This window comes from Taeniopygia guttata, chromosome 9 (genome assembly GCF_048771995.1).
Source record: "Taeniopygia guttata chromosome 9, bTaeGut7.mat, whole genome shotgun sequence".
In the NCBI taxonomy this organism is placed as follows: Eukaryota; Metazoa; Chordata; class Aves; order Passeriformes; family Estrildidae; genus Taeniopygia; species Taeniopygia guttata.
The window spans coordinates 9,319,338-9,330,557 of NC_133034.1; the positions used below are offsets into that span (position 1 = coordinate 9,319,338).

An 11,220-nucleotide genomic window follows, 5' to 3' on the forward strand; every position below is an offset into this window, starting at 1 on the left:
CACCGCCAGGCAGCAAAGGAAAGGCTGTTCCCGCTGGAGTGATTAACGGAGGGATATGGGCCGTGGCAGGATGTGTAGTCACAGGAAATGCATTAGCTCCTTTCTGTCTGTTAAAGCAGCTGTAATCCTTCATCCTATAAGTTCTTAAGCAGCTGGATTGTGCTGTTGTTTTCTCTGTGTTCCCTGCGTGGGAATGTTGGCCACGTAGCCGGGTAACCAACAGCAGAATTCCTCCCCTTGGTGCTTGGTTTTTGGTCTCATATCTGAATACCAGCGTTTGGACACAGCCAACACACATTGGGCTTAACTGAAAATACTCAGAACTGAGCCCAAAGAGATGAGCTCCAAGATGAAGTTCAGACAAATCTCCTGGAGCAGGGTGCTGGGGATTGTATAATTTGATAAACTGTCACAGACCATGTCACACACCTGCAGTCAGGGAGCGTGAATGAGGCTTCCCCAGGATCCTGGGGGAGGGCAGCAGACAGCAATTATCTTTTCCCTGATCAGTCCCAAGAGAGGAATTTTGTAGCTGAGAAAGCCAGTAAGGGAGATTAGCTACAGAGCAAAGGAAACAGACAGAGGAAGAATGGGTCCAGCTTGAAGCTTTAAAGATACATGTGGTTAAATAGACTTTGTTTTGCCTCAGGTTTTCCCTGCTTCCTTATTTTTCCTCTGTATTTCTAGAGTGACTTGGTCACTGAGGTCAAGGGTATTACTCCAGGTCTGGCCTAACAAATCACCCCAGTCAAGACAACAGGCAATGACCACTTAAGCAAAATACTTGGCCTAGCTGGATCTAAAATCCTTCAAACACAGTATTTCAGGCCTTGACCGTGTTTGCTATGCAAGGTTTCCCTGCGCTTGCAAATAGCAACGCAGTGCTTGGCCCAGTGGACATATCTGTAGTCGGAATGATAATTTGTGACCCAAGCAGACACCAAAAGGCACTTTGTTGCCCAGTGCTCTGGTTATTATTCAGACTTGTGCACACCTATTCCTCTGTTTTTTAAGCCTGACCTGCTTAGCTCCTGCCAGCTGTCAGAGATGAGTTTGGCTCTCCGCCCAAAGAGGGGAAGACAGTGTTCTACACATACAGAGGCTTCACAGCAGGGATTCTGAATGAACCTGCAGCTGGCATATCCACCGGGAGATGTTTTCAATAACTACTATCCAAAAACTTTATCTGATGACTATGAGCTTTTTTAACCTTTCTTTCTTACCACATGAGACATTCCCTCTGGCCTCATCATCTGCTGCTCATCATCCTGCTGCCCTTGGCTAGGGACGTGTGGTAGTGTTTCGGTGTGGAGGCACATCCTTCTGCCCGCTGTTCCGCCTCCTGGGTGGGGACGCGTGTCCCGGCGGAGCGGGGGATGTGCTGTGCTGATCCCCGGTGTTTTCCTGCTCCGGCACCGGGACCGGGACCGGCACCGGCGTGCGGTGCGCGCGGGGCCGGCAGGGGGCGCTGCGGCCGCGCCTGAGGGCCGGATCCGGCGGAAGGCGGGAGCGGGGACAGGGGACAGGGACAGCGGGATAGGGGGACCTGAGGGACCTGAGGGCAGGAGGGGGTGGGGAAAGGGGTGCAGAAGAAACGGGGATGCGGACAGCGAGATATGGGGAAAGGGGAGAGGGGGACAAGTAGATAGAGGGAGATGGGGACAGCAGGATACGGACATATGGGAAGATGAGGACGGGGAGATGGGAAGAGCGTGACGAGGACAGCGGGATGTGGGGAGAGGGGGATATGAGGACAGGGAGACAGTGGGATATGGGGACAAGGACAGGAAGTTATGGGGCAGGGAGAGAGGGACAAGAAGATATGGGGTGATAGGGACAGTAGGATTATGGTGACATATCTGGGGAGAGGGGGACAGGGAGGCAGGAGGATGTGGGGACAGGGGGAGGAGGGAACATGGGGAAGTGGGATATGGAACAGGAGGATATGGGGACATGGGGAGAAGGGAACATGGGGAAGTGGAATATAGCACAGGGGGATATGGGGACAGGGGGAAGTGGGATATGGCACAGGGGGATATGGGGATAGGGGGACATGAGGAAGCTCCTGCTGAATCTCGTGCAGAGGCCAGCCAGGCAGGAAAGTCACCTATTCAGCCCCTCTGCTTGGCCCTGGTGCTTAGAGGACACTGTTAAGAGCTACCAACAGGAAAAAACAAACAAGAACAAAACTGTTCAAATGCTGTCATTTTGCCTCAGAATGGATTTAGAGGGATTTGGGGGGGGGGGGGGGGGCTTTCTTTGGTTGATGGTTTTGTTGTTATTGTTTTGGTTTGGGGGCTTTTTTAACTGCAAGGTGGAGCATTGAGGGGTGGCACTGCTTCTCAGAGGAACTGACAGTGCCCTGTCCCCCCAAAGCCCCACTGCTGCTGGGGACAGCTGGCAGCCAGCCTGGTCCAGGGGCAAGAAGGGCCAAAAGTGACTCAGGGCTGTGCTTCCCATGGGCACAAAGCTGCCAGCAAAGCCTTGAACAAGCCAATTGCTGTGTCCTCATCTCAACCATTTCAGGAAGGGAGAAAAGCCCAGATTGGTAAGATACAGCAAAAGCTACATCCCTGCCTTCCCCCTTCTGCACCACCTGTTCTGATCCCAAACCAGCCAGCACGCATTAGTCTGGACGTGGAACAAATGCTGCCTGCGATCCAAGGAGACAAACCCAGCCCTTCTGTCTAGGACAGGGTGGCTCACAGCCAGTGTAATTAACTGATGGCCACAGGCTCCAGGTGCTCAGTGCCCCAAAGAAAAAATCATCTGATTCATTACCTCTATTGCATAAAAAACACTTCAGGAGCTTATACCCTTAATTACAGGGAACATGGTGCATTAGGAGCCCAGATCCAACATTCAGGGGAGATGCCATGGACCTAGCAATCCAAAACAGCTTGGGGAAGATAATCCTCAGATCAGGGTTCATTTTGCATTGGCAGCATGTTGGAGTGGAAATGACACTGTGTTAATGCACAATGCATGGCACATGCATCCAGACAGGGCCCAATCTTTCTTCCAGTCTGTACGAATTATCCTCCCCTTGGTCTTGAAAGCCTAAATTAGCATTCCTGAAGAAAAGAGAGGACAGCACAGCACTGAGCTGGCTGTCCTGCTGTGAGCTGGCAACACACACCCATCACTACTCCAGCAGCACGGAAAAGTGTCATCTACTAAGTGAACAGTGCCCACCTGGCCATAGCAGCAAGCCCAGAAACAAGAACAAGGACAATGCACTCTGTCACCAGCACCACACCACCCTCTTGGGGAGGAGGACAACTGCAGGTTCTACCTTTAGGTTCCCGAGCTGATCTCCTCCTGGGTGTCACATCCAATACAAGACCATCACGGCTGCCTGGCACCACAGTAATAATGGAAATTATTAGTGTTAGACAAGTTTCAACCACTGCAGGTATTGGTATTATTATTACTAATAAATGCACACAGTTTAAACTGGTGGGGCTAGGCTCTTTAGCTTGTAGTTTCTTTGAAGTATGAGGGAGAGTTCTTAAAATGTTGCTTACAAAAGAGGTATTTCAATTTCTTGCTCTTTTTCATCTTTATTATGCCACATTGCTGCTGGGAGGCAATGCAGCCATGGTTTTAAGGGAGAGGCTGCTGTCTGAAGAAAGCTGCCAGCAGGGAATGTGCTGTGATGCCAAAGGGTGAACAGCAGTTGTGAACACGGGCTGAGGAACCAGCCCTTCCCTACACTCTGCACTCGGTCCAGCAAACAGGATTTGAAATCAACAATCTTAATGAAATGTGGAAGTTGTAAAAGAAAACCAGCCTTTATAGAGCTCTCAGAAGTTAGAAAAACAAAGTTAAGACATGGTTTGGCAGATTAATAGCCTGGTATTTTACCTGTTAATTATTTTATGACTAACTACTTTCTTCATTATGTACCTGGCTCAGGAAATGTACGGCAAGGTTTACCAAACTCTTTCTTCCTCCTTATTCTCTAGGTTAAAGCAACTGTAATCACAAGCATTTTCCACAGTCATTCCCTGCCCAGGGTTTCAGTCTCAGTCTGAAGAGCAATCAGTCTCTCAGGGCTTTGCACCTCAGAAAAGTTTACAGAGGATGTGTTATCTGTGCTTTTAAAGACTGAGAAACTGTGGTGTCTGTAGAGAGCAGCCAGGAACATCAGACAATGAGACCATCTGAGCAGCAATTCTGCAACTCCTGCTTGAAGTTCCCCATCCATTACTACAATAAGTTAAGCTTTGCACATTCGTGGTCTCTGTTCTTCCTTGAGGATGGTCCCTTTCCAGCCCTCCTACCCTCGCACATCGAAGGGCTCAGGGGCCCAAAACCATCTCAGCTTTGCCAGGATGACAAAGTTCAACTGTGAAGCAGTTGGGAGCAAAGGAGGAATAGGCTGCACCAAGCAGTGGGAGCATTCACCTTAGACCTGACAGTCCTAGAGACAAAGATGACTTTGAAAAAATTAACATGCCACCTCTACTAACTGCAATCAGATTCCCCAAAGCCTTTCAAGAGCAGCTAACAGACTGCTACACTAAGGGTTAACAGACTACACTAAACACTGCCTTAATGCAAAAACATCACACTGAACTCATTACTCTGTCAAGCAGGACTGGAAATTTGATATTAATCAGCTCCCAGGATGGAAGAGCACAGTGTTTTTACAGCACTACTGAAGAGGAAGTTTATAGCAGCTAACCTGACCCCCACCTCCCAAGGTTTTTAAACTCATTTCCCTTCACCCCAAGCTCCTCTACCCAGCTTATAAGCAAATATCAGCAGCATCTTTGTTCAAACCTGCATTATAACTTTCCTTTTCCAGCACTGAAAAATACACTGCCTAGAAGCAGCAGAGCTGAACTCCCCTTTTTCTGAGTGGCAATGTATTTCACCCTTGTACTGCACAAGATTGAAGCTCACCAGGAGTAGCTGTGACGTGTAGCATTCCCCCTCAGTGTGCTCAGAGCTCAGCTTGGGCAGGTAGTCCTGGCTCCAGCAGACTAAATCCTGTTCACCTTTGCCAAGCCACCCTTTTCACTGTCCACTTTTGGGAAAAAAAAAATACCCAGTTACTCACTGTTCATGCTCTAAAGCAATCATCTTATTTTACAAGTTATTTCAGGACTAACAGAAGGGACTGACAGTTGTTTACACAGAAACTGTGCTAAGGCAAACCTGAAAGCTTATGTCACTGCAATTTTTTTCTTGCCCAAACCTAATCCCAAACCTGCTTGCTGCCCAGAGCAGACACTGCTGCTGTGTTTAAGTCCTGTGGGAGGTCAGTTTCAATGCCAACCCTGAAATATTTGAATTCTTAACACAAATATTAAATAGAAGCAACTGGAAAATTAATTCTCATATTGCAATTTTATTTTGATATTAAAACAGCAGCTGTTACTCTGAAATACAATCCCACACTGCTCCAGAGCCCAAAGATGACATCTTGCACCCCAGTAGTCAAAAAAACACACTTTGTGTGTGTGTGTGTGAATTAAGTCTACCTCAGGTCCTGGCTCTGGAGTTTGTCAGGCAACTACAGGACTATTCTTGCAGGACAAACTATATTCAAGACAGATGCAAGACAAACCAATGCAAATGTCACTCTAATTGTTTACAGCCCAGTAACTATTCTGTTGTTACTTGTGCTCCTTACCTCCATGAGATGCAAGGAACTGAAGGCAGGTGTGCTTGGGTTAGCCAGGAGAGGTCTCCTCCTCAACACTGGAATCTTAATTTACGTGACCCCCATACTTACTTCTTTTTGGTTGTTGCTTTTGAATGTATCTTTTTTTTTTTTTCCTTCCCCACCTTCAGGGTTCACTTTCTCTTCAACAAGACAGGAAAACAATGAGGCCATGTTATGTTTCTCCATACACCTATTGCAGGAGACCCAGCCCTCAGGATGCAGCAGGAGCATCCCTTTCCCAGTTTACATGGATTGGGTGGTAGGCAGCTAATACAGCCCATAAAACACCTACAGATTTATTCTTCTTGATGAGTGCAGTGTATAACTCAAACAGGAAAAGAGAGGCTAGCAGCGTGGCTCAATATCTGGCAGCATATTATGAGCTCTCAGCCTGGAGCTTGGACTGGGTTAGGACTGACCATGCACAACACATTCAGGTCTTTTCAGCTGGAAGCATTTTCTCTTCATCTTGTTTTTTTACCTGACCAAGAGGCTCAACACTCCACTTTATGGACACAGGCTACAGGCTTCCACCAGGGCTGAGTCTGCAGGAATTTCTCCCCTAAGACCAGCAGCCTGAGTGTGCCCTTTAGAGATGCCAAAGGTTGACCTCACCCACCCAAATCCCTCAGTTGCCACAGAAGCAGTACAACAAAGAACCATCTGTGACAAGCCAAAGGGATTTACTGCTGATCTTTTAGAAAGAGTTTTACACTCAGGAGAGTCCTGCAAGGGGTATGAAGAGATGCCTATGTGCATATAAACTGCACCACAGGGAACAGGAGGAAAAGCCCCAAAGGTGCACCGAGGTGTCCTCATAGGGCAGTTTTCAGCAGTAACGTAGGCATACCAAAATAGAGTTCTCTTCAGATACCAAACCTGTGGATAATTCACCCACAGCAGAACGATTTCAGAAAAGGTCATCAGAAGGAGGAACTAAAACAAACAAGCAAAATCCAAACAACCAAATAAACCCTAACCAACACAAACAAAAAAACCAACACCCCGCCTACACACAACAGAAAGGTCTCCCTCCTTTCACTCTCCTTAAATCTCAATTACACAGGACTCTGGACCCCAATATCCATCAGCACATCCACAATCCACAACTCTGACTGTTCATAATGCAGTTTTATTTTTTCCTTTGTACAAAAACAAATATAAAATTTAAATCCAATAGAAAGTGTATACTAGCAATGACAAGTTTACATTACAATGAGACAGGACAATGCGATGTGTATTGAACACCACATTAGTTTTAAAACTCTCAGTGATACATGCACTATATAAAAACTGCTAGAACTTTTATTCTATTTCTACCAAGAATATCCAGGTACCAAGATACTCAAGAACCAAAAGTAATCTTGATAGCTGGTATCTACAAAATTAGACTTTTTCCACACACAAGGAGAAACCAACATTAATAGAAACATTTATCATTCTTTGTTAAAATCCTCTCACAAAAAGCCATACATAAAATTCTTAGTAGATACAGAAAAAGCTCAGAAGCTGCTAGCATAGGTAACCATTCAGTAGTTTAGAGAATCTTTTAGACATTTTGAAGAGATACTGTAGTTTTCAATCTGTATTTTCCCCACAAAGCCAGAACTATGTTGACTCCTGTTTCAAAACCTAGTCAGTGGTTAAAACTAGTTCTTGAGTGAAGTCAAAGAGTAGTGTACAAAATATTTAACAGAACAGGGGTGTGCCTGTTTACTTCTTGAATAAAGTATTTTCCACGTTCAAGGTTTGTTTATTTGTCCCATAAACAAGATTGTACCTGAGGGATGAAACAAAAACAAGGATTACCACCATCTGTAAATAGAGTTCAACTTTTCCATGAAAGCATTAAGTCCACAGAGCACAGCCAAGCCACCTTGTCAGTCTTGTCCAGCCTCTCACAGGTCTGTGAGCCCAGGGAAGTGCATGTTTGGATAGGTGGCCAGCTCCTATTTCTAGAGACACACAGCCCTGTTGATGCTGTGTGGAGCCTGGGGATGGGGCCTGCTGCCAGCAGCCTGCTCTTCCTCCAGCGCTGGCAGCAGCACCTCGCTCCCCACTAACTGACAGTGGTCGTGCAGGTCACTGCAAGAAGGGCAATTCTGCTCTAGGAGAGTCAGCCCACACTGCAGAGAAGCTGTGAGCATTATATTGGAACACTCACTTTTGTTCAGGGCAGGCTGGAGCAGCACCTGGGTCCCAACCCCCTATTCTGCCTTGGCCCTCACTGTCTGACTGTCCAGAAAGCTGGGTCCTGTTCACCAATTCACTAACAGTACAGAGCTGTTTCCTCTGTACTCGGGGAACTACTACTGTTAAAGACTCTTTTATACCCACAAACCTGCCACACTTGTTTCTGTTACCTTGACAGTCAGAATGTATTTTTTCCCTGTTCCAAGTTGTATTCCCAATAAAATAACATAAAATTAAAGGCAAAGAAAAAAATCCTACAAGTGCATTTTAATAATACTTATTCAGTAGCTCCAGACTTCTTTTATCACTATTACATAGCTGATACTCAACTTCTAATCCAAGAAGTACTTACAGATGCTGCTTACCTGTAGGATTGTGCCGGATGAAAAATACAAATGGTCTGTCTACTATGAACCAAGGAGGGGATGACCTGGCTATTAAAATTGCAGCTTGCAAAAAAAAAAAAAAAGTTAAGAGTGAGACAAATCAAGCACCATAATGCATTATATACGCTAACAAAGTAAAGTTTCCTTGTAGATATATATATATGTGTGTGTATATATATATATAGGCTTGTATAGATGCAGACAAATGCCTAAAACCTACTAACTAGGACATTTAAAGCCACACAGGTCATGATATTCTTACAGGAAGCATTTAAAAAGACAAGACCCATAGAGAACTGAAAGTCTTGGGTTGTCACCCAGGGGCTGTAGTAGCTTACTCCTCTTTGTAACCTGGATAGCCAGAATGTGCTATCAGTGGCCTGATAGAAAGTCTAAGTTATGAGAAGACACTTCTCTAAAAGTCAGCCTGTTAATATTTCTTACAGTGATCAACACTGGCAAGTTGAGATTTGACTGAGAAATTACAAAAACCCACTGAGAAATTACATAAAACCCATCAACTGATCTGAGTCCGAGCACGCTGCTGCAGTGACCTCCAAGTGGGCTATCTCTGCTAGCGCCACAGCCTTCCAATGGAGTTTTCCCAAGTCTGACAGTTATCAGTATAATTGCTTACTTGTTGCTGCAGAAGCTTTGGTTCCATCTTCACTAACTTCAATTTTTGTCTTTTGCAGAACATTAGATACATGAAGACCTTCTGTTCCTGAAAGACCCAAGGAGAATAGCACCTTCAGTAAAACTCACTGAGAAGAGTCCTGAAGTACTGTGTAGCTAAGCAGCTCTGTCAGCATGGCCCAGAATACTAAAAGCTGCTACAATCCTGCTGGAATCCCAAAGCTGCAGTACAGAACAATGCCTCTGAATACAGTCACTAAGTGAGTAATTACAAAAATAGAGAATAACCTATCTTACTCCTCCTTCCTCCCCATTTTTAAAGTTTTCTTATTGATGGTTTAAGTTACAAGTGCTCACGTGCATTTTTAGTTAACTAAAGAAACCTGAAAAAATTTGCTATCTGAATTTAAGTTATTCTCCCATGTGTCTCAATGTCAGGGAAAAAAAAAAGTGCTCAGCAACATACCTTGCTTTCAAAGAAACACAGGCATTTGTTTTCAAATTAAGCCACCACAAGGTAAGCTTTTGTGTTAGACATTTCTATAGAAGCTAATCAGGATTTTAATGAAAGCAGTGAAGAGAATAAGATGATATTTTACAGCCATGAGTTCAAAAGTGTTTACACCCCATTTTAAGATACTAATATCTACAGCTCTGAGTTGGTTCAATCCCTTAAAGTGTGAATGTTTTTCATACATTATTTCTTACAGCTCAAGAAAAAGTCACTAAACACATACTTCAGGGAAGGTTACACACTGTATTTTTTTTAAATACACAGCAGTATTTGCTACAGACTAAGGCATGGCATTAAGTCCTGCCAAAGATTTCAGACAATGCTCAAGACCCTCATGTTGCAATATCAAATCTTAAGCTGACCGGCATGATTTACTGCTGTAATGTAAGATGAGGGAGGAAAAAAGCCACTGCAATGTTGAACAGAAGCAAGCAGTCATGCCTGGCTGGCTACAACATAAAACCAGCTCCAATGTCATGGCAACACTTAGCCAAGAGAAAGCAGACAACTACATTGGTAAAACAAGCACTTCATTCAGAGCTAGAAACTATGAAGGGCCACCATGAATTAAAACAAAAAAAACCTTACTTGTTATTTTTGCAAAGTTTGCCTTTGACTGGTCAAACATATCTGTAATACCAAGTGCTTGCAGAGGTTCCTTTAAATCTGTTTCTGCTTCTGCTGTAAATCTGGTTGGAACAAAAAGAATGCATCAGTATTATGCAAGAAAGTCATCCAAGGTATTCCTTCTCCTGTATCAGATGAGATACAAATAAATAACCCCCCAAACACTCCCTGGAGAAGGAATGGATTGTATAAGTACTTACTTTGGTAAAATAACCTGCACTCTTTTTGCTACCATGGTTGTCATCCAGCTTCCTATTGTTTTCGTGCTGATGTGAGGGATGATAGCAGAGAGCGGTGTTGTGTTTTCGGTGGGCAATGCAATCAACATGCTGATCATTTCCCCATGGTATGGCAGCTCAATGATGTTGTACCACAGCTCATTTGGGGTACTTGTAGTGCCTAAAATTATAGAAACAAACAAACACAAACAAACTAGTGAGCCATAGCCATTATAGTCTTAAATCTCTACCTTAACACAACCACTGCTAGAAGAGTCCATCAGGAAAGCTTTGCCCACATCTCAAAACCAACTGTTAAGTCCCAGACTTCCTGCTGGGCAACCCTTCAAAAGGCATGGGCTCTGTATGGATGCTAGTATGACATAAAACACAGACAGGGTGACACCATGGAGCATATACTCATTTCACATACATACTGCTTCCCAGACAAATCTCACCAGCCCAGAGCAGCAAGCCAGCTATACTAGAAGTGACCAGGTCTGTGAATTAACTGGATCTCTGCTCCAGATCTCAGCTGTACCAGAACCAGCTGTGAACTGAGAATAAAAATAAAGCAAGGAATAGCAGCAGACTATCATTCCAAACTGAAGAGATTTTGCAGACAAGCTTGTTCCTCCAAGAGTTATTGCAAGACCTTCTGGTTCCTGTCTGAAGTAGTCTGTTGCCTTTGCTTAATTTTCTTGCTTAATAAGGATCTGATTAGGAAGCAATCTGAAGTCTTTCAAGATAGTGGAAAGTAGCCACTTAGAGGCAGTGCAAGAGGCCAATTAGATGAGATGGAGGGAGATAGCAACACATCCAAGTTACAGCAAGACTGTCTTTGAGCAAACCTCTCCTCCTCCCAGCTCCCATTGCTTACTGTGGGATTTCTGGCATGTGGCTGGGAAGCAAATGCTATTTATAGTAGTTTCAAGTTAAAATTTGTCAGTTTGACTACAGACAGTATTT

General features: G+C 44.6%; 1 protein-coding gene across 6 annotated transcripts in view; it reads right to left on the minus strand.

Annotated features, from left to right (window-relative positions):
- Positions 1–6,789: 6,789 nt before the first annotated feature.
- The window catches only part of SERPINE2 (serpin family E member 2), a 38,676-nt gene continuing 34,245 nt past the window's right edge, over positions 6,790–11,220 (minus strand). For all 6 annotated transcript variants that reach the window (XM_072933619.1, XM_072933617.1, XM_030280707.4 and 3 more), the window contains 5 exons: positions 10,234–10,432; positions 9,995–10,095; positions 8,894–8,980; positions 8,236–8,319; positions 6,790–7,457 (listed from right to left, as the gene is read on the minus strand). In XM_072933619.1, coding sequence (XP_072789720.1) covers positions 7,420–7,457; positions 8,236–8,319; positions 8,894–8,980; positions 9,995–10,095; positions 10,234–10,432 — 509 coding nt within the window. In that variant the 3' untranslated portion in view covers positions 6,790–7,419. The remainder of the gene's footprint in view (positions 7,458–8,235; positions 8,320–8,893; positions 8,981–9,994; positions 10,096–10,233; positions 10,433–11,220) is intronic.